Source organism: Leopardus geoffroyi, chromosome B4 (assembly GCF_018350155.1).
Source record: "Leopardus geoffroyi isolate Oge1 chromosome B4, O.geoffroyi_Oge1_pat1.0, whole genome shotgun sequence".
Taxonomy (NCBI): domain Eukaryota; kingdom Metazoa; phylum Chordata; class Mammalia; order Carnivora; family Felidae; genus Leopardus; species Leopardus geoffroyi.
The window spans coordinates 121,679,085-121,703,869 of record NC_059341.1 but is presented as its reverse complement, the minus strand read 5'-3'; the positions used below and the strand labels follow the sequence as shown (position 1 = coordinate 121,703,869).

The 24,785-nt window shown below is 34.5% G+C and overlaps 1 protein-coding gene across 2 annotated transcripts in view; it reads right to left on the bottom strand.

Moving 5' to 3' along the window:
• Nucleotides 1-905: 905 nt before the first annotated feature.
• GAS2L3 (growth arrest specific 2 like 3) overlaps nt 906-24,785 on the bottom strand; it is a 39,891-nt gene continuing 16,011 nt past the window's right edge. For both annotated transcript variants that reach the window (XM_045463342.1, XM_045463343.1), the window contains exons 3-9: nt 20,540-20,708; nt 19,067-19,182; nt 17,068-17,209; nt 11,966-12,029; nt 10,888-11,026; nt 6,369-6,476; nt 906-4,452 (exon numbers count right to left, since the gene is read on the bottom strand). In XM_045463342.1, the coding sequence (XP_045319298.1) occupies nt 3,139-4,452; nt 6,369-6,476; nt 10,888-11,026; nt 11,966-12,029; nt 17,068-17,209; nt 19,067-19,182; nt 20,540-20,708 (2,052 nt within the window). In that variant the 3' untranslated portion in view covers nt 906-3,138. The remainder of the gene's footprint in view (nt 4,453-6,368; nt 6,477-10,887; nt 11,027-11,965; nt 12,030-17,067; nt 17,210-19,066; nt 19,183-20,539; nt 20,709-24,785) is intronic.

Sequence of the window (24,785 nt, the reverse complement as noted above, 5' to 3'; positions counted from 1 at the left end):
ATTTAACAGCAGAATCTTATAATCTCATGGGAGTACTGAAATGAATTTCATATGTGTAAAAAGGACAGTTTAAGTAGCAATAAAATCAAAACTATTCTCAAATTATGAGTGCTTAATATATGTGATTTCTCACATGAACCAAGATCAGAATGTATTCACAACACACAAAAAAGCAAATGGAGAACTCGTTTACGTTTAAATTTTAATACTTGAGAAAATATAAGTTAAAATCTGATACAAACACTGCTGAACAAGAAAATGTGCACAAATTTGGATTCAAATGGAGTCATATGTGAACCTGGATGTACAAATGTATAATAACCACTTATCATTGAGGGCTTTAAGACTAATAGATTTTAAAATCAGGTAGAGATAAATAGATTACAGAAGGAAGAGCAATTTTTTCTCAAAAAAATTTCCCTTATCCATTAAGAATTGTAAACTCGGGGCGCCTGGGTGGCGCAGTCGGTTAAGCGTCCGACTTCAGCCAGGTCACGATCTCGCGGTCCGTGAGTTCGAGCCCCGCGTCGGGCTCTGGGCTGATGGCTCAGAGCCTGGAGCCTGCTTCCGATTCTGTGTCTCCCTCTCTCTCTGCCCCTCCCCCGTTCATGCTCTGTCTCTCTCTGTCTCAAAAATGAATAAAAAACATTAAAAAAAAAAAAAATTAAAAAAAAAAAAGAATTGTAAACTCAATATGGAAAGGAAAGTTAGAGGTCACTTAATTTATCAAGGTATTTTGAAGACATAAATCTTAAACAACTGCTGTAAGCCCAAACAATCTAAAAATGATCAGCATTTCATTTTCCTTTGAAGATCAGTTTGATGTATCAGTCATGTTAACAAATTATAGCAAAGAAAAATAAAAACTCATTCCATCCTTTTTTGAAAATACATGCTGGGTATTCTTCTGCCAGGTGCTTTAACAATTTAAGCTTAATACTCATTTTATTAAATATGAAATATGAAAAATATTTTAAAACCTTGTATTATGAGTGAGAAGAAATGAAAACTTTCCACCTTCGGTATTGTATTTTAAAAACTGTGAAAATGATTAGAAACACCAGTTCTATAAAAGCATTTCAAAATATATTTGAAGAAAGTATCTTTCAGCTGTTGCTTATTTTAAAAAATCTTTATGTTGGAAGGGTAAGCTATATATAAATAAAAATTCATTCAACATGAACATGATTGGAAAAATTCCCTACTGATGACGAACAGGGCCATTTGTAAATTAACTTCCAATTTAACAACAACAACAAAATTCTTGGAATTTGTGCCAGATGCCTGTGGGATGCTTTTATTCCTGATTACTCTCAACACAAAAGTTACTGTTTACATATTGTAAAATTTACTTGGATTCATAGGTTGGTTGTGATATCATATTTTTTTTAAGTTCTAGAAGTTGCTGATAGAGAAGAATTCTTTGATCTTATGAGGAAATAAACTCCTTCTTGAAGGTAAAACTCTTCCTCGTTGACAGATACATTAAATATTTCTGATCACTAAAAATGTAAAGCTTCCAGCACTTCTTTCCAAAGATGTAAATATTCCCTCTCAAGGCCCAGAGCAACAGAACGAAACCAAATATTTGGTGACTGCCTCTTGTAAGAAGAGAAACATCAATTATTCCAAAAACGAGCCGGCATATATCTCTGATTTTAACTATATTCTTCAGACAAAAGGTCACTTCATTTTATACAAAGTTTTCTTGCTTTATAATCTGTAGAATGTTAGTAGTCAACTTAAGATGCTTATCTTATAATTGCACCTTTGTATAAACCATTATTTTTCTTTAGACAACACATTCTAGCTTAAAATAGGGAAATACAAACCACAATTTTGAAAACAATAACCTATGATAACTGGTAACACTATAAAGTTCATAAGCACACCCCCCAAACTTCTGAAAGTACATTAATACTTTTTTAAATAGTCACAATCCCTTGAAAAATTATTTACATTTATCTTAGATCAATGGAACCTATGCGGTCATTACATGATGTGGATATGTTCCTTGGAGAATCTGCTTACAGAGCCCAAAATGCCGCATATGTACTGTCCACTTGCCATTGAAAAACTGAAAGCAGCATGACATTATTAAAAAAAAAAAAATAATGTAATTGAAAGGATCTACTTAAAATTGGCATTGTGCTATCTAAAGAAAAATAACAATCACATGAGAGAATTTTTATATAGCACCACCATAAGATTCTTTAATAACACCTTAACTTTAAGGCTGTTAAAACATAATTCTGATGTTAAAACATTATGTTAAAGTAAAAATTCGTATCTGCACTCATAGGAAACTATAATAAAAATATTTTTAATATGCTAAAAGTTACTAAATCAGTTTCCCCTTTCACATTGCACAACACCCATCTAAAAGAGGTGTGCATTTTATAATGTCTTGTTTTTTTACCAAATTTCAGTTTATATTTCAATATTTTGTGTTTTTTTACCAAAAATATTACAAATTTTTTACCAAAAATATAATAAAATATTACCAATATTAAAATAAGCCAGTCAAAAATCAAAAACCTGATTTGGAAAGCTTGAAAAATTTTAAGTAATAGGATTCTACCAACTCTAGAATAACATCCAGCTAATCAACAGCAGCAGCCACTGGTGCTTAGTATTGTTCAATCAGGCAATCCTGATCAAACAATTAAATTAGGTGCCTTTTGTAAGAAAAATGCCAAACCGTTGCTAATTTTAAGATGCAATAATTAATATTTAGAGCACCACTGTTGCCATTAGCCAGTATGTAACCTCCATATTTAATACACATTTAAAAATATAGCAACTATAATTATAACTCTAGTAGTGTTATTTAACTCTACATTTCCCTTAAAGGGCAGACATTAACAAAGATGCTATGAATTGAAAATCATATAAATGTCTATTATTAATAAGAACCTTATAGCAATTTTACAACTGTCCGCCTCAAAAGGGTACCTTCTGGTGAATTCAGAAATGTGAATTCTGATGCACCTTCCACCTCCATCCCCAACCTCCAACCCCCATCTTACTGTGCCTAATGTCTGAACCTATTTGGACAAACAGGAGAAATTTTTAAGATGTGATGCTAATACATTCACTCTTTGACTTTCCTGTTTTCTTAAAATGACACACTTGTGTTTACTTTCTAGGTTTCTTACTTCCAGTCATAACAAAATAATGGTCATCATCTTCCTTTTTCTTTGCAGTATGTTTTTTATCGCCGCCAACTGCTTCCTTGCCAGATGAGGGTGGTTTCCTGGTTGAGGCTGGGGCTTTGGCACTTTTTGGAAGCTCTTTAGCTAAATACTGGCTCTTAGTGGCAGTCTGTGCTGACTTTGGTACAGTCTGTGTCTTGACTGAGGACTGGGGAAGACTCACGATGGACAGCGGGGTGCGGCCAGGGGACTTCGAGGAGCTGGGTCCTATCTTCTGGGATGTACTTTTATTTTGAGGCTGCTTTTTGGCAACTGAAACCATATTCTTATCTTTCGATTCCTGTGCAGCTTTTGCAGGCACAACTGAGGATACCGAGAGTGGCTGCTTTAAATTCAAGGCTGACTTAAGTTTCTGTGTTGGCATTGCTCTTGCTTGTGGGGCTCCATCAGATGGCTGACACCGTGTTCCTAGACCTGCGGTTGTAGTTTTGGAACTAGATTTTGTAACTTTTGTAGGGGAATGGAATGAAGGGGAAGGTTTAGGCCTTACATGGTTATTTGCTTTAGGGAGCTTTGGACCCTTTGATGATGAATCTGAATGTGCAGCTGAGTGAGATACTGCATTATCCCTGGAAGATACGTGAGTGTGTTCCAAATGCTTTGGTTCAGTTTTTCCAGAAGATTTATTTGGCAAAAGTGCAGACTCAGGCACATCTCTGGGCTTCTGGGCCATAGTAAGCTTGACCTTAGGAGTACTGGGTGATGAGATGCATTTAGGTGCAGTTCTGGATAAAGCTGGTGAAGAAGTACTTTTACCTACTGGATTTAAAGAAGGAAGTGAAGACAATGCATTGTTTGAAGGCACTGGTGGTTTCTTTACTATGCCTTTTGAAGATTTGAGCTTAAGATGAGAAGACACTGCTGGAGTATTTGGCAATTTAGGACGGACTGACACGGAGCCCAGATTCCCTCCTTTTGGGGAAGATGCTGGCAGCAGCTCAGCCGGTGGACATGTCTGCTTTTCTTTGCTCCTTGGAATACCAACTGGTGTGCCAGGTTTTGATTTTTGTTTCTGAAACATGCTAACTGCTGACAAAGGATTCATTTCAGGAAGCTGAGGTGTTCTGGCAGATGAATCAGGTATACTTTCATTAGCAACTCCTTTTTGAAATGCTAGAATTTTTTGTTCTAGTGTAGCAAACTGCAATATGCGACAGGGATCATATTTAAGCAAAAATCCTTGAAGAGTATCCCAGCCTCCACCAACACGGACCATGACGTGTTTTCCATGAAGCATCTTTCCCCCAAAAGAAAGTAAAAAGTAAAGCTGTAAAACTGAAACGTTCAGTTACAATTCATTAGCAGTCACAATTTGTGACATCTGTGATCTATGAAATTCAGAGTACTTGCCAAAAGCTTCACTATAAATTGACAGCCTATTCCTTACAATATTAAAATAATCAATTTAATTCATACTGAATCATGCAACAATATACGTCTTCTAATTTGTAAGAAAAATATTTGCACATAACTTGCATCCAAAAATCCAAATTACAAATATACACAAGTGCAAGGGCAATATTATTCAGTAAAGAATGAAATATTGAAGGAAGAAAAGAGAGAAGAAAGATGGAGGGATAGGAAGAGAAGTGAGGACTTACAGAAAGTATGCATCACAAAAAAGAAAAAATAATTATGGGAGAAAGATAAAAATGACTAAAACTTGTACTTTAATTTTTTTAATGTTTATTTATTTTTGAGAGAGAGAGAGAGAGAGAAGGGGAGAGGGGGAGAGAGAGAGAGAGAGAGAGAGAGAGAGAGAGAGAGAATGAGCAGGGGAGGGACAGAGAGAGAGGGAGACACAGAATCCAAAGCAGGCTCCAGGCTCTGAGTTGTCAGCACAGAGCCCGACACAGCGATCGAACTCACAAACCGTGAGATCATGACCTGAGCCAAAGTTGGATGCTTAACCAAATGAGCCACCCAGGTGCCCCATGTAGTTTACAATTTAAATAAATTACTTTCATATACATTTTAGCAATTTAATATTTCAAAAACTTTGATATAATTTATCATTTATAAATATATTTATATTGTATTATATTATATTACATAATATATTATATTATATATTATATCATTTACAAATATATTTATCATTTCTTCTTTGTATACAAGAAAATTTTGGCTCTGAGAGATTGAGGAAATAGTCTCAAATCACACACCCTGGCCTGGCCTCAAACATACCAGGCTGCCCAACCCAAATGGTGTTTTTGTGCGGACAAGATGCATCCTGAGTCTGCCAGCACAGCCCCAGCTGATTTTCAGGCCCCTATCCATTCAGCAGGCAAATATTCTCAATTATTTGAGATTGCCCTGCAAATTTTAACTTAAATCCCATGCTCTGTGCACCATCACTGTATCAGACTGCCTTAAAAAAAATAAAGCTAATTAAAAAGTAGAAAATGCTTGGATGTGTTTCTATGTGAGTTGGGTGGGTTGTGGGTAATGATAACATATGAAATAACAGAAAATATGGATGGTGAAATTATCTTTTAAAAACTTTTATATTATATTCCTAAATTGGGAATAAAAGAGGTCTAGTATCAGAAGTAGACAGAATGCTCAACAGGTGAAACTTCTCTTTACCAATAAAGGGGATGGCCAATCACCTGTGGGTTGCAGATGGGGCGAAGGAAGGGAATGAAGATGCATATCAGGATGGTGGTATATGCACTGATGCGGTGTCAATGCAAAAAGGTTTTACACTTAAGACCCAATCTATACAGTATTATAAGCTTCAGTGTTTCTACTTCCTTTTTTTATGACTGATATTGAAACTTACTAGATGTATTGTTTTGCTTTTTTCTTCTCATGATGGAAAATTATGCCTTTTTAGAAAATATCAAAAATGGAATACATTACCTAAAGTATACAAATATTTTCCCCCAAAAATTATATTCAATGTCTGAGTAGTCTTAGCTATCCTGTAGTTAGGAGTTTGTTGTGTTCAAGGTATCTACCCAAACTCATTATACGCTCATGAAAGCAAGGATTCCGTATTTTTCCTGTAGAGTAAAATTCTTCCATTAATAACACCCTCTATTCCAATTTTTTAAAAATTAAAAGAGAAGCAAAAGGAATTTGGTAAAGCAATAAATCCAATTTCAAAACAAGATCTATATGTAAATAGAGTGTAAATGGTGGACTTACTCTTATAAAGAGTATCTTATCCCCAAGTCGGTACCGTCCTTCAGATAAGTACTCAATAGAAAATCGGTGGGAACAACTACAAGGAGGGTCTTCAGCAATATGTTTAACCTAAGATTAAAAATAAACAAAATTTAGTGCTTGTGACAAAAAATATTTTATTTAAGATTAAAATGCAAGGTTATTTGATAAGAAAATCAAACTCAAAGATAAGAATTTAAAGACAGTTGAGCCATTTATCTCTCCTTTACCTGTTGACATATATTGGGATATGTTTTTTTTTTTTTTTTTTTAAGTAACCTCTATACCCAACCTGAGGCTTGAACTCATGATACCAAGATCAAGAGTCACATGGTCTACCAACTGAGCCAGCCAGGCGCCCTGACAACTGTTGAGATTAGACATTAACTAATCTAATAAAAGCTGGCAGTGACAGTCTTTTTTTTTTTTTTTTTTAAAGTAGACTCCACACCCAACGTGGGGCTCGAACTTAGGACCCTGAAATCAAAAGTCACATATTCTACTGACTGAGCCACCCCCAGCTGCCCCAGTGATGAAGTCCTGAGTCTCTCTCTCCCCCTCCCACCCTACCTCTTTCCCTCCCCCTCACTCTCTCTCTGCCCAAGTGCCATCAGGATCCTAGTGCTTTCACTGACCACTGGAGAAGTTCTAAAAATGTGTACAACAGTGAAGTCAATTCAAAACACATTACAACACATTAGGAAACACATGAATTCATTTTTAAGCTTGAATTGTTTTATGCCCTTGATTAATATGTCTTTGTCAAATCAAAGACAGGCCACTCAAATAAAGCTTGAGTTGGAATTCTCCCTTGTTCCTTAACACCATGCTAACAGTGGAGGGTAATATCTAGATTCTTCCAAAGTTACTGTTTGAAATAAGTAGAGGCATATTTATATCTATTCACCCAAACAGGGTGAAATTCTAAAGAATTCAATTCAAGAGGCAATTTTTCTAAAAGTGCTCACTTTGTTTCAACAGTCTGCTAAGGAGATGAGAGTTGGAGAGAAATCCCTACCTCTATCCCTCAAGGAGCTTACAGATTTTTACCTGCAGTAAACATCTAAAAAATTACAAAAACTGGAATATAAAAAGAAATTCAGGAATTTTATATTTAAAACGTGGACATTATAATAAATTGATTAAAAATTAAAATATTTGTTAAGATATGTTTGATTGAAAAAAAGTTGCATATCAGCCACCATGGAAAATACTTGGTTTTCCTAAAATTACATTTTTGAAAAAGCAAGGCCATGAATATTTTTCTCAATTACTTGTCACACACAGCATATCTAAACAAACTCATTTAATTGAACTTAGGCATGATGTTAAACCAAAATCTCTTCAGATATGCCCAATTTAGCTGAGCACTAATAGAAATGTATGATTGTCTTCATTATCCACCCAATGTGAATAGCCACAGGTAGATTCACCAGGGCCTGATCAGAAGGGTCCAGAATTTATCTCCCTACATAATTCATTTAACAAAATAATACGATCATAAATAGAACCTATTTTCATAAGCCATTCAATTAAGTTTATCTTGTTCATAGCCTGGTATATGTGCACATGTGCACACACATAGCACATGCATAAGATGGCTAAAAATAAAGTAAGTATGGGTAAAGAATTTACCATTATTAGAACCATTTACACATTAGTTAACCAAAGTAATCTAAAAGGAGGTATTTTTTTAGTTACTACTTTCTATCCATAAATGTTTCATAGGCATACAGAATTATAGTTGAATACAGCACTCTAAATAATGAATCAGATGATAATTGTTCCTTATTTTAAACCTGACCCCAAGATTTCTATAGACCCCATATGTATAGGTGGATGCTGAATGTATTCACGTAGCACATATATATTTGGAGAAATGTGTTCCTTTTTAGTTTTCACAAGAATGTGAACATGAAAAGTCACTACTTTCTTGAAAATATCCAAATACCACTTACATTCAGCAGTAAAGATTAGCGTTGATCCACGATCTAAATAAAGGGGTAAGCTTAAAAGAAATGAGCTATGTGTAAGAAGTGTTCTCTTCTGATTTCATCTATTGCATAATTAACATTAAAACACTAAAGGACGGGGCGCCTGGGTGGCTCCATCGGTTAATGTCCAACTTCGGCTCAGGTCATGCTCTCACGGTTTATGAGTTCGAGCCCCGCGTTGGGCTCTGTGCTAAGAGCTCAGAGCCTGGAGCCTGCTTCAGATTCTATGTCTCCCCCTTCTCTGCCTCTCCCTCACTCGTGCTCTGTCTCTCTCTGTCTCTCAATAATAAACAAACGTTAAAAAAAATTTTTTTAAGTAAAATAAAAAAATAAACCACTAAAGGAAACAGCTAATGAAATTAAAATAATTTAAAAAGGTACTACTCTACTATCGATTATGTACTTTTCACAAATATTTTTCTTATTGCTATATAGTCTTCCAAAGGATCACATACAATGATTATTCTGTTAAGATAATGATTCTAATTCACCTACCCATTGACCTATTTGAGAATATTTACATTGCTTCCAATTTCTCACCATTATAAACACAATAAATACTTTCATGCATTCTACTTTTTTATTCCCCTTCAATTACAACAAAAAGGAAAGAGAAACACTTTTGTGGTTCTTGATATCCATTTGTCAACTTGTTTTTCAAAAGTTTACATCATTTTCCATCACAAGTAGCAATCCCTAAGTATAGTTTTACCAGAATTTACCAGCACCAGATTTCATAATTTTAAAAAATTTTACTAATGAGGCAAATTGTGTGTCTTAATTCCTTGATTATCAGCAAGTTTCAACACTGTATTTTTCTCTTGTGTGAACAACAATCTTTGCCCATTTACCTTCTGGAAATGTTTTTCTTATCAAACTGTGCATGATCTTTATATAATAGGGAAATTAACACAATGTACTTCCTATTTAGTAAAAAAATATTTTGGGGCACCTGGGTGGCTCAGTTGGCTAAGCATCCAATTCTTGGTTTCGGCTCAGGTCATAATCTCACAATTTGTGAGATCAAGCCCTGCATTTGGCTCAGTGCTAACAGCACCAGAGCCTGCTTGGGATTCTGTCTGTCTCTCTCTCTTTCTCATTCTCTCTCTCAAAATAAATAAACATTTTTTAAAACTTTACCAATGTTTTCTTCATCATTATTTTAAATTATATGAAATGGAAAATGTTTTACTTTTTACCTACTACATTATCACTGTGTAACATACTGACATTGGCAGTCATCAGATAAATCAATAATATCATGTAGGTAAATATATTTTGGTCTGGTAAAGAGTATTCAGGTTGACATTTTCTTAATCTGTCTTGCAAGGATTCCAAATGTCTTACTATAGACTTTTATTACATTAAACAAAACAATTAAAGCAACACTTTCTAAATGTTTATTAGTAATGACTTATTCATTATTTCTTTTTTAAAAAAATTTTTTAATGTTTATGTATTTTTGAGAGAGACAGAGTGTGAACGGGGGTGGGGCAGAGAGAGGCGGAGACACAGAATCCAAAGCAGGCTCCAGGCTCTGAGCTGCCAGCACAGACCCAGATATGGGGCTCAAACTTACAAACTGTGAGATCATGACCTGAGCTGAAGTCAGATGCTTAACCGACTGAGCCACCCAGGCGCCCCTTATTCGTTATTTCTTAAATAACTGTGTACATTAAGCACTTTCATAAATACTACAGTCTGAAAAAGACCATAATTCTAAGCAACAGTGGAAGCAGAAAGAAATGTTTGCCACTCAGTTCACCTCCATCATTTACTAGACTACAGTCATTGCAGAAGACCCAGCCTGAGCAACTGCAACTCTAACTTCTACATGATGACGAACAGGTCAAGTTAAAAGGCTTTCCAGTTGAGACCCCTTATCTAAAAGTCTGCATATATTCTGTCAGGGCAACATTCACAAAAACCCCATCAATTTGCTCCCACAGCTCTTCCTCCTATATTCTTCAAGTATCAGCGTACCATTTACATAGAAACCTTGGAAATCACCCTAGATTTTCTCCCTCATCAGAATTAGGATTCCTTCAATTCTACCTCTAAATATGTCCTATAATTGTTCATTCTGCTTCACCTTCACTACTGCTGCTTGAGTTTAGGTTCTCATCATCTTACACCTGGATTATTACAATAAAACCAATATAATCTCTACATGACCATGAGAGTAATCCTCATAATTTGCAAATCATATTATAATAGTAACATGTTTTAAACAAGAATTAATACATTCTTTGGCCTACAGTACCCTTCATGGTGGATTCCAGCCTATTTGCCTCTCCACTTCTCAACTACACATCCATCCCTTATCTTAAACAAGAAACAACAAATTACCTTTAACAGATAGTGCCCTAAACTCACCAGGGAATGGAAATTAGTACTGGTGTATGTTCTGAATAAGAAACATTTTCTTTTAAATGGAACATCACCTGTGGCAAACTATGAGACTTTGACATATCATAGTTGAGAGAGAAAATAGAGCGATTACTTACAGCTTCATGCAGTTCTTCATGCTGACAGCATGATTTCGGAATGCTAATGGAATCTTCAGGCCCAGAAGTATTAAGTAAGGTCTCTTCCAGTTCAATTTCTTTCTCAAGTTTTACTAATACTGGTGGCTCAATCCCATATCTGGAAACCAATTAGGAGATCTCATTATTCAAGAAAAGTCTGACCCAAACACTTCCCTGCATATCATGATAGGTTATGTTTTATTTTTAAAGTGAAGTCCTTATGATTCTCTTCTACCAGTTGTTTCACTGGAACATCTGGAAATGCTTTTTAATGTCTCATGGACTGCCAAAAATTTAAGATATAATCACATCATACTATATATTTGTACTACTGGATGCTCCCAAATTTCAACTGGGATCCCAAAAGTCAGTCACCTTTAAAGTCAGCTCGAGAGTTACGGTGACTGGGTGGTTCAGTCAGTTAAAGTCAGCTTGAGAGTAAAGACGAGGCTGAGCCAGGTATGGAGGACACCAAGCCTCCACCTTCTTATCAGACCCTCTTTGTGTCCAGAGGATTTGCCTTGCCTTGAAGTGCTAAGAGTTTTACATGCTCTTACCCTATTCTTAGTCTAAAAACTTTAAGTAACTACTTTTACAGTTTAATATTAAATGAAGGCAAAGTATATGGGTGAGCAGATGTTGACACATGACACAGCTCACACAAATAGAACAAAGTTAATATAAAAAAAAAAGGAAGAAGAAGAATAAATAAGAGATTAAGTTATTTCAATCAAAAATTCTTTTCTTTTAGGGATGCCTGGTGGTTCAGTCAGTTAAGCATCCAACTCTTGATTTGGGCTCGGGTCATGATCTCACAGCTCAGGAGTTCGAGCCCCACATTGGGCTATGTGCTGACAGCATGGAGCCTTCTTGGGATTCTCTCTTTCCTTCGCTCTCTGCTCTTTCCCCACTCTTTCTCTCTCTTTCAAGATAAATAAATAAACATTTTTTTTAAAAAGTATTTTCTTTCATTTATAGAAAATAGTGTTCTATCTAAAATAAAGTAGTTTTTAAAAAGTTTATAACATTGAAGTTCTGAAATAATGTGAATGCATACCTTGACACAATTCGACCAATTTCTAGAAGACAAAGATACACCTGTCTTGGGTCTTTGTGCAAAACTGTGAGAAAATAAGACCACATATTTTAAAGGGAAAAATTAAATAGGGAAATGTATTTCTGGCATGGAAGAAGTAAAAGAAAAGAATAATGAAGACACTAGGTTTACTTGTATGGAGACTTAGAAAAGACATTTTTATTTTCTCTACATATTATCATCTTCCATAAATTTTTAAAAAACTGGCTAACAAGAAGAAGATGAAAACTTACCATGTACCCAAATTTGTAGCATTTTAGGTCTAAACACCTAAGATCTTAGTAACATTAAATTATTATATTTCAGATCTCTCAATAAGAGATATTAAGAGATATATCACTTCAATTTTATTCTAAACTCTCTTTAGCTTAGGACTATGTGTTAATGACCTTCTCAAACTTTGTCAAAAACAGAAAAGAAGGAGCACTTCCTAACTCATTCTATGAGGTCTATATTACCCTGATACCAAAGTCAGACAAATATATCACAAGAAAACTAAAGACCAGTATCTTTTACGAATATAGATACAAAAATCTTCAATGCAATCCTGACAAACTAAATCCTGGAGCAAGTGGGATTTATCCCAAGAATGCAAAGTTGGTTGAACATATGAAAATCAACCAATATAATGCTCCATATTAATAAAATAAAAGAAACACACAATTATCTCAGTAGACACAGAAAAAGAATTTGACAAAATCCAATACCCTTTACTTGAGAAGAATTAGAAGAAGGAGGAGGAGGAGAAGAAAAGACTCAACAAACTAGGAATAAAAGGAAACTTCATAAATCTGAAAATGTACATCTTTGAAAAATCCATAGTTAACATCATTCTTAATGGTAAAAGACTGAGAATCTTCCTCCTAAGAATAGGGAAAAGATGAGGATGTCCACACTCTCCTCTTCTATTTGGAATTGTACTGGAGGTTCTAGGCAGGGCATGTAGGCAAGAAAAACAAATAAAAGGCATCCATATGGGAAAGGAAGAAGAAAAACTATCTCTATTCACAGATGACATTGTCCTTTGCATCTAAAATCCCTAAGGAATTTATTAAAAGAAAAAAAAAAAAGGCAAACAAGCAGGTTCAGCAAAGTTGCAGGATACAAGATGAGTATACAAAAATCATTTCACTTTATATACTAAAAATAAACAATCTGAAAATGTAATTTAAAAATAATTCAGTTTGCAATGCTTCAAGAAGAATAAAGTACTTAGGAATAAACTTAATCAAATAATTGTATGACTTGTTTACTGAAAAGTACAAAATATTGTTGAAAGAAGATACAAATAAATGGAAAGACATCCTGTGTCCATGGATTGGAAGACATAATACTGTTAAGATGACAATACTCTCCAAAACTGACCTACAGATTCAATGCAATCCCTATCAAAATTCCAATAGCCTTTTTTAAAGAAATGGATAAGCTGATAAAATTCATATAGAATTGTAAGACAGAATAGCCAAAATAAAAACAAAGTTGGAAGACTCACATTTCCCAATTTCAAAACTTACTACAAAGCTACAGTTAAGCAAGACAATGTGTTACTGGCATAAGGATAGACATATAGACCTATGAAATGGAACTGAGTGTCCAGAAATAAATCCAGACATTTATGCTCAATTGATTTTCAAAAACAGTGGCAAGACAACACAATAAGGAAAAGAACAGTTTTTTCAACAAATGGTGCTAGCACAACTGGATGTCTACATGCAAAAGAATGAATTTAGACCCTTACTTCACAACATATACAAAAGATAACTCAAAATGGATCAAAGACCTAAAGATAAAGGCTAAAACTATAAAACTCTTAGAAGGAATAAAAGGGAAAAATCTGTGTGGCCCTGGATTAGGCCACAGTATTTTAAATATGACACCAAAAGCACAAGTAATCAAAGAAAAGATAAACTGAACTTAATCAAAATAAAAACTTTCATGAATCAAAGGGCACTATCAAGACAGTGAAAGGCAACCCAAAGACTGGGTGAAAATATTTGCAAATCATGTATTTGATAAGGGCCTATTATTCAGAATAAATAAAGAACTCTTACGAGGCAACCAAAAAAGATAAAAGACCCCCCCAAAAATGAGCAAAAGATTTGAATAAAGATTTCTCCAAAGAAGACAAATAAAAGGTCAATAAGCCATGAAAAGATGGCCAATATCATTGGTCATTAAGGAAATGCGAATCAGAACCATAATAAGCCGCCGCTTCACATCTCCACTAGGATAGTTACAAAAAACAAATAAATAACAAGATATGAAGGTGTGTTTCACCAGTGCGAATGTAAAAAGGTGCAGTCACTGTCAAAAGTTTGGTAGTTCCTCAAAAAGATAAACATAGAATTACTATGTGATTCAACAATTCCACTTTTGGTATATCCCTGAGAGAATCAAAAACATACATTCACTCAAAAACTTGCATACAAATGTACATAGCAGCATTATTCATAATGACCAAAAAGAAACAACAATCAAAATGTCTATCAGATGATAATGTATTTTAAACAATGCAGTATATCCACACATAGAATATCATTCAGCCACAAAAAGGAATGAAGTACTGTTGAATGCTACAACATAAATGAAACATGTTAAATGAAAAAAAGCCAGACACAAAAAGCCACATATATTATGGCTCTATTTATACAAAATGTCCACAATATGCAAATCGATAAAGAAAGTAGATTAGTGGTTGCCAGAAGATGAAGGTAGGCAGTAATTGGGACTACTTGTTAATAGCTATGAGTTTTCTTTTGTGAATGATGGAAATGTTCTGGAATTAATTAGTGGTGAGTGTTGCATCACACAGTGAATGTACTAAAAACCAGTTAAGTGTACATTTTGAAATGAAGAACTTTATGTTACATGAAGTACATATCAATTTTTTTAAATGCTATCAACAAAACCTATTATGCTTAAAATGGTTAAGATGCTAAGTTTTGTTCTGTATACTTTAGCACATTAGAAAATTTTGTTTGATGAGGCGCCTGGGTGGCTCAGTCGGTTGAGCGTTCGACTTCGGCTCAGGTCACGATCTTGCGGTCCGTGAGTTCGAGCCCCACGTCGGGCTCTGGGCTGACGGCCCAGAGCCTGGAGCCTGCTTCCGATTCTGTGTCTCCCTCTCTCTCTTCCCCTCCCCCATTCATGCTCTGTCTCTCTCTATCTCAAAAATAAATAAATGTTAAAAAAAAAAAAAATTTTGTTTGATTTTTTTTAAAGGAACCCAAATGTTAACCAAATGGTTCAAAGATCCTTAATGAAAAACAAAGTCAGAGAAACAAAAAAAACCCTGACCATTAGAACTCAGCTAAATGCACCAATACGGTAGTTGTGGATCATCTACCTTTCTTTTCTTGTCCTTAGAGTTAAAAACTCTAGGAAACTTCTGAACCCTAACAGAATAATGGTATATGTGATGAATAATATGCATACTGACTTCCCCAATGGAAATGGCAATTGTTCTTTGATTTATAAATATTATCTATTATATAACCCAAGCACAAAGTATACTCTTCCAAAGCAACAGCAAGGCCTTATTTTAATTTAAAATTCATACCAAAAGGAATTTGCCCTGCAATTTTTATTAAACTTGTTTCTCTAAACACTTAAAAGTACCTTAAAATAGCATGTTTGCTTTTTTAATTGTTTTCCCTAGCAAAATGTAAAAAATTAAGAGTCTTATCTCTGAAACTTTTAGAAAGTAAAAACATTAGGTCATCAGTTCAATGCCTAGAAATGAATTAATGTTATTGGCAGTGCTTTATTTAGTCTTATACTGACCTTCAGGACAGTCAGAATACGCCATCTACTTAGAATGAGAAACATACAATTATATATCCTTTCAGAAACAAAAATTAGAAAGTAGAGACTTCAAAGCATGTCCTCTTCCCTTTGATCTCTACAAGCTGTATAGGACATTAGATCAACCTCATTGTCAATAACAATCAGCACACCTGGATTAAAGCAGGGTGAAAATGGGGGGAAAATAGTAACTCATTACATTTTTTTTAATTGTACAGTGGATGGGAATATCCAGAGACATATCAAATGGGTAGCAGTGGGAGCAGCCTACCCTATGTGCAGGCAACAAGGGTGTGCACAGTAAGAGAATTTATTTTGTTCTTTTTTTAGTTTATTTTCTCAGTTTATGTTTGATATGAAACTATGAACAGATGGTTACCTAATAGCCTGAGTCTTTGCTTAAGGTAGTGGAACTAGTTACTCCTTTTTTTTTAAGTTCAGAGAATTTTAAAACAATAAAACCATCTAAAAATTGGTTTGTTTTTTATTATCACCATGAACCAGCAATTCTAAACAATGTCAGCGATAAAATACTTGTCTCTACCAGGGCACATTACTACTCCCATGACCCCCGCCAACCCGTGGTACACTACTGTTCCAATCAAAACATTATCAATTCTATATGTGTATGTATATACATATACAAATGCTTTGAGGAAATATATACATATAGTAATCTAAAACTCAGGTATCTAAGATACCTAACACTTTAGTCCGCACAAATGCTTCTACTAACTTAAAGTACATGAGACAATATGTCAGTAATTCTTCAGTAGAACATGACTTTTTAAAATGAATTGTCAAAAACATGAATCCACTTAGATAATCAATTTGTCAGCTACTGTGTATAAGGTAAATCTAAATACCACCATGAGCATAAACTATTTGGCCTTCTGTTATTTCTATAATTATTCAGTTAAAAAGAAATTACTAATAATTTAGACTTTGTAGAATAATTCTGAGTGAAAAGATTCATTAGTAAAGGATTAGTCCAGAACCTTCCCTTGACCAACTCATTTAGGAAGTAAAATATTTCTACAGCATTCTAAATATATGAGATCTTAAACTATAAATGAAAAGCCTAATATATATGGTTTAGAATCTGATTCTCCAATTGTTTTACATATATTTAAAGTATAAATTTTTCTGAGAAAATGAGATATGGGATTTGAGTCCTTATTTGGGGAAAAAAAATTAGATGTGAGGCATACAAAATTACCCTAATAAACATTAAACACAATGATAACAACAACACTTACCTAAACCTTCAGATTCAAAGAGGTAAGTCTCATCAACCCCAATGTGCCTACACCAGTGAAGGAAGTTTGCAGTATTGTCTCTAGCAAAGAATGAACCTGAGACAGCATCTTTCTTACAGGGCACTTTTCTCATTGGAAAATTCTGGAAAAGGTGAAAGAATAATTTCAAAAAGGCAGATCAAAAGTATTTTTATTAGATATCCATTATGATATTACTAAGTAAATGTTTGATGTATTGAATGTCACTTAAAAGTACACATTAGGAAGAAAACATATTTTCAAAAATTATTTTATTTTACTTTAAATATATTTCAGAAGATGATTCCTAGAAAATCAATCTAGTCAAAACTAGCAGCAGGGTTAAGTATCTCTAACCTCTTTCTTCTTAAAATGACACAACAGTCTTAATTAAAATAAAAAAATGACAGTCTAATAATTCCAAAGCACATCTAAATGTCTCTCCATATGCAGGTAAATACAAACACAAAATTATTGCTATGTTAAAGGTTAATGTTATGTTAACTCAGTTTTGCTCATTTCCTTATTTGCAGAGTCTATTAAATATGGTTCTGAGTTTCTTGGAGAGACTGTCAAATAAGGAAGTAGTAACCCATTCTTAATTCAAGTTCTTTGAAAACTGATGGCCTAAGTTTTATAGAATCCTAATTCTTTGACTATCTGGACCAAGAATAATTAGATAATCTTGCTAAGGCGGAGTGGTTTTAGTTCTGTTTTAAATTTTTACTTGAAAAAGCAATTTATGCATAAGATTTTTTAAAATGCAATAGGCACAACAGGGTAGAAGTCTTTCTCCCACTTCTATCACTCAGTTCCTCTCTTTACCTAGAGATAACCACTATTACCAGTTCCTTATATACCCTTCCTTTTGCTGTATTTTCCAGAATTAAAACAGTCTTGTGAGTTTTTGTAATTGTCAACTGAAATCTTCTCACCCACAAGTTAACAAGCATCGCTACGCACAGAGTATACATATCTGCACCGACAGAATGCTACATAAACATGCTAGGCTGCAATCTGATTTGTGTATGTGCACATACACACTTAACAGTAGGCTGTAGGCATCTTTTGGGGTGAAAAATAACAGATTAAAATAGTCATTTCTAATGAATGGATAATACATTCCACTCTGTTTAGGTGCCATAATTAATTTTTAACAATTTCTTTATTGATGAGCATTTAAGCTGCTCTTAACTTTTTTGCACACTCATTTGTGTGAATTTGTGGTTATTTTCCTAGAATAAATTCCTGGGAGAATTACGTTATGTATCAAAAGATGTGCTTTATTTTCAGTGTGATGTCTATCACCCACTGTCTCCCAGCAAGATGATACCAATTTATATTTCTACCAACACTGTGTGAGGGTCCAGACCCCACATTCACAGACCTCAGATCTCATCAGTGACCAATGTCTGATGAAAAGAAGAAACCTCATCTACTTCAAATCATGAATTTAGGGTCAATGGAAGAAAAATGTCTAACAAATTATTATTCATTCAACCAAATTATAGAATTTACCATCAAGACGATATATGGAGAATATAATGATGATGATGATAATGATGATGATGGTAATAGTAATGGTAATAATAATAATAATAATAGTCCCAAACTGTGTGCCAGGGACCAACACAAGCTTTTTTCTCATTTAACTCTCACAAGTGAGAATATTGTTCTCAGGAACAGCTAACTAGTTACTGGATATTAACTTACACTAAATGCTAAGCTAAATACCATCCATACGTTACCTCATTTAATTTCACCAAACCTTTACAAATAAATCTAACAAGGTAAATGTCAATACCTCCATTTTGCAAGTGAGAATATTTTTTTCAGATGCTCAAAAAGATTAGGTAAATTATCTAATGTCTTGTAGATACTTGGCTGGAAGTTCACAACCTTTCAGACATGATAAGAAATGTACATAAACAAACTAATATGTATACAGGTATAAAGCCACTACTGTCAAACATGTTCTTACCCCAGGATCTTCAGAGTTGCATGTTTTCACCATGTTTTGAAGAACATCAATCAGTTGGCATAGTAGTACTCCATTATCGAGTTCTTCCAATAATCGTTCTGCCTTAACTTCGATACCTAAAAACATATTTTAAAGTTAAGATCTACTAGAAACAGTAAATTCAAACAATATGGTTAAAATTTAGTTAAATGTAATTAGATTATAGCTGAAACACAAAACAAATTTAGATCTGACCAAATATTCACTCTTAGAAATTACAGTTAAAATAGGTAATGCCAAACTACATGAAAGACAACTAAAACAAAAATATCTGTGATATAGAAGGAAAAATAAAATGACCATTTATTTCATTTTTTCAAAACTAGAGTGTTTTATTTTTCAATATTAACTGTTACTGTTAAGTTTTGATTCACTGCACGTTACTGCTTACACAAGAAAAATATTCTCTTTATATAAGATAGACATTTTTACGATTTTAAAATTATAGGTAATAACATAACAACCACCCAGGGAATACCATCTTTTCACCTCTCAAACCTTTCTTTAGAACCATTATTATTACATAATAAACTTTAAAAAAAATTACCAAATCATCAGGCTGATAAAAACTGTGCAGTTTTTTTTAATTATCTTGAGAAGGTCATAGATAAGCTTTATATATTCCTTTTCACAAAAACTTTGGAGTGCTACACTTAATTTTGTATTTAAAAAGAGAGCTTTTGGGGGCATGTGGGTAGCTCAGTCGGTTAAGCATCAGACTCTTGATTTCAGCTCAGGTCATGATCTCATGGTTCATGGGATGGAGTCCTATGTCAGGCTCTAAGCTGACTACACAGAGCCTGCTTAGGATTCTCTTTCTCTGTTTCTCTCTCTCTGCCCCTCCCCACTCATGCTTGTTCTCTTTATCTCTCTCTCTCAAAACAAATAAACATTTAAAAAGAGAGCTTTTTTTCTGGAGAGAAAGTTCAGAGCACTCCTCAATTCTAATTGAGTAAAGAAATATGATGCCAGATATTCTCCAACCTGACACTTCCTCCTAGGGTTTACATGCCTCTACTCCTCAATGCCTCAGAAATAGCAATCATTTTAACTACAGTATATATTCTACTCAGAATTTCATTCCTTATATAAGATTAAGGTGGGGGAGGTCAGTAATATAGACCCCAATATCAGACCTATATACTTTAAAAAAAGATTTTAACATTAACAACTGAAATGTTAATTATTCAAAGATCACTACTGACCCCTTCTGTTAAGCCTCAAACTTCCTTACTATCCAAGTCCTAAGGTTCAGGGTGAATTGGAATATTTCCCCAACTAGAATGTAAGCTTGCTGAGAACAAGAATATCATATATTTCCTTCACTAAATTATCCCCAGGCTCTGGAACAATCACTCCTCAACAAAGAGTAAGATTCTCAATAAATATTTACTAAATAAAAAATACAATTTTGTGTACCTTTTCAGGCCTTACCTAACAAACCAGATAGCCATATTGACAGATCTTCTTGCATGGGCAACAGGGTGGCTTCATGCCTCACAGCTATCCACTCATCATACTGACAAACATCAGCCAAACCTGGCCCATGTCTGGGGGTCAGAGGACTCCGCGGACTTAGAGGCAGGTCTTCTCCAAACCACACCTAGAGAAAAACACCAACCTTTTTAAAAGTCAGCATAACTCACATCTATATTTAAATGATGAATTATAGACCATATATTATATACACATATACTAAACTGCAGCAATTCACAGAAATTTATAAACTAGAAGCAAACTATTAATCTAGACACTCGAGATATTTTCAGTATTCAATACTGTGGTAAATATAAGTAAATCCCTAATCAATGAATCGATATCAACCAACAGGATAAAGGCCAACAAATACTATTTTTCCTTCACCTGCTAGCTAAGTTTAATAAGTTACTTGATCAGGGGCGTCTGGGTGGCTCAGTTAAGTGTCCGACTGGTTCAGGTCATGATCTCGTGGTGTTTCCTTCTCTTTCTGTTCCTCCCCTGCTCATGCTCTGTCTCTCTCAAAAATAAATAAACATTTAAAAAAATAATAAGTTACTGATAAGACCTCAGCTTCTCAGCTCTAAAATGGGTTAAGATACATCTTTGTAGTGTCTAGCATTGGGCTAAAAAAATGCTAGTGTCTAGCATTGGGCTAAAAAAATCTAAATAACCTGATTTTTGCATGGCCCACAATCTAAGAATGGTTTTTACATTTTTTTTCTAAGTTTATTTTTGAGAGAGAGAGAGCAAGCTGGGGAAGGGCAAAGAGAGAGGGAGAGAAAGAGAATCCCAAGCAGCCTCCATACTTGAATTCCAAGTCAGCATAGAGTCCGATGCAGGGCTTGAACTCACGAACCATGAGATCATGACCTGAACTGAAATCAAGAGTTGGACGCTTAACTGACTGAGCCACCGAGGCACCCAGATTTTTACATTTTAAAATGGCTGTTATATAAGTACCTACATAATAGCCTCCATTTTGCCTATTGGCTCATAAAGCCAAAAATATTTACTAGCTGGCCAATTCCTGGTTAAGAATAAAAATTGACAGAAACATACTGTCAATCCAACACTCACAAAAATTTGAAATACAATTAGATATACTTTAATATAATATTATTTAGAGAAAAGACTATCATCTCTCAACTCAGGAAGGGGTATTTGAGCCCAAGTGAAGTGATGAGGGGTTCTCACAGGAGGGAATCTTGAAATGGAGGATTAGGCCTTGAGTGAGATAAGAGAGTGTCCACACCTGGGAAAAGCCCTGTGCACGGTATCAGAACCTGAATAGGATGAGGGTGTCCACAGGGGAAGATGAGAGAACAGCCCAGTGCAGGGTGTCAGAGCCCAAGTGAGCTGAGAAAGCCATCAATACAGGGAGCAACAATGGGAGACTGGTTACATTCACAGGGATTTATCAAATGGGAGCCAGTTTTCTCACTGCCAAAGAAGAGAGGTATAACTCTTCTATGGAATGAGAGAAAACTAGAATGAATCCTATGATGACAGGAGTATCTTTTACCAGAAAGCAAAGAAGGGCTCAAAGAATGATCGGGACATACCAAAATGACATAGACGTTAGCGTAAAGGGACTTCTACTGGCTAAATCAAGAGCAATTTGAGCATCAAACAATGATATAAATGGATTATAACACATTGAGTAAAATAAAAAAACTATTCTTTCATACAGATAAAAATAATATGAATAAACTTGGATTTTGATGAGGAATTAGATTTTTATATAGTTTCAAAGTACTTCCCCACAAAATGCTTATTACAAAGAGAAGAAAGAATAATTTTACAGTAGAGAAACCTGACGGATAGCAACTTAACCAAGTAATAAAGGTAAACACCATCAATAATGGGACAAATCAAAATCACATTCTACCTGAAATGATGCAATGAGAAAACACAATATCCCTCTGTGATATTCCTGCCAAAGATGCATAACCTGAATCTAATCATGAGAACAGGCAAATCCAAACTGAGGGACATTCTACAAAATAATTGGTCTATAATATTCAAAAGTGTCAAGGTCATTAAAGAAAGCAAAGCATGAGATACTGTTCTAGACTGAGACTAAGGGGCATGGCAGCTAAATGTAGCTTGTGATTCTAAACTAGACATTATGGGGACTACTGGCAATACTTGAATATGGTCTGAATATTGATTGGATGGTAGTACTGTACCAATGTTAATATCCTGGCTCCAATTATTTTATTGCAGTTCTGATAGGAAGATGTCTGTATTTGTGAGAAATACACACTAAAGAATTCAAAGGTAGTGGGTCATTAGATTGGCAACTTATTCTCAAATGGTTCAGCAAACAAATACCTCTGTTCTACATTTAAAGCTACTTCTCAGGCTTGTGATTACTTTAAAATAAAGTTTTTTTTTTTTATGTTTAAAAAAAGAGGTATGAGTATAGGTAATACCAAGTCAATCTAGTCCTTTCTTGATTTTTAAATGTAGATCATTTTCCTGCTAAAATATATTAAACTTATTGAGGTTTATTTAAGGCAAGTCTTACTACACCAAATCAAAATCCACACCACCATTGTTAATCCAGACAAATTTTGGAGGAAATAAAAGAAAGAAAGAGCTGCTTTCAATCTCCTATGATGAGAAACAAACACATTAAAAAAAAAAAAAAAAAATCCCAAAGGCAAAGAAAGAAAATGAACACAAGAGGAAAACAGGAGTAGTGAAACTCAATTAAAATATCCAAAGACAAACAAACAAACAAACAAACAAAAAACCCATAACTTATTTCAGGGCTGTTATTTCAGGAACTAAGGGTAGAGACTGGAGAATGAACTCCTAAATATATGAAGATCCTATAAAGTTTTAGGAAAAAGACAAGATGTCCTTTTTATTTGTTTCTCTGAATTCTCTTACAATTATTTCAAAGGGAGTATAGCAAAGATTTACTACCTAAATCTTCCTTTCATAAGCATGTCTTATTTCTGTTTATAATCCCAGAACTCAGTAGAAGACATAGCACATGGTACTAAATCACATATTTGTTGACTAATTGAGGATATTAGCAAATGACTCTGTGTACCATCAAAATCAAGATGCATCTCACATTAGAGGGTATTTCATAGTCAACAGAATGTTATTTGTCTTTTAACCATTTGGCTGAGCTGGAAAAAAGGCACAGCATTTGCAAATGTTTGTCAAGGAAAGATGTGCATTAGTTAGAAAGGTGGTTTTGAAAAAAATCATCTGTGAAAATGGAGAAGTTAATATTAACAAAAGTCATTCTAATTTCTTGCCACATTAGAGAGAAGAATACTTGGATTCTCCTACTATTGCCATAGAAGATTCTATAATAACCTGGGCTGGTCAGTACCATATTAATGTTGTTAAAAGTTAGATGTAAATAGCAGAAACTGTCTGTGTAAAGGTTGTTCTCAAACATGCGAAAGCTGTCATATTGCAAAGATTCTTAATCCATAGGTAGTCTGTAGAGGAACTTGAGTACATATATAAACAAGTTACATTTAGGCAAAATTTTATGCCTACATACAAACGGGCCTTTTCTCAGTTCATAGCTTTTTGTCAAATTCTCAAAGGGGACTATGACACAAAAGAGATTAGGAACTATTGTTCATTTGTAGACTGTATGACTATTCACTAATCAGAATGAAGGATATAAATTAAAAAAAAGAGGGACAAAGAAGATCTATTTTTTTTTTTTAGGTTCATTTATTTATTTTGAAAGGGAGGGGGTGAAAAGCATAGAGAGGGAGAGAGAGAGTCCCAAGCGGGCTCCACGCTCAATCCCACAAACTGTGAGGTCATAACCTCAAGAGTTGAAATCAAGAGCTGGATGCTTAACTGACTGAGCCACCCAGGTGCCCCAAGGGAGGATCTTAATGTATTAAATTAATAAGAAATCAATTGACGGATGCCTGTGTGGCTCAGTTGGTTAAGCGTCTGACTCCTGATTTGGGCTCAGGTCATGATCTCACATTTTGTGGGTTTGAGCTCCGCATGGGGTCTCGTGCTGACAAATGTAGAGCCTGGTTGGGACTCTTTCCATCTCCCTCTCTCTCTGCCGCGCCCTGTCTCTCAAAAATAAATAAATTTTTAAAAAAATAAGAAATCAATTAATCAGCTATCTGATGGATGTCTCCTCTCTACAAGGCACTTATGAATATGCAACTGGCTTATATAATTAGCTGAGAAAGAGGTG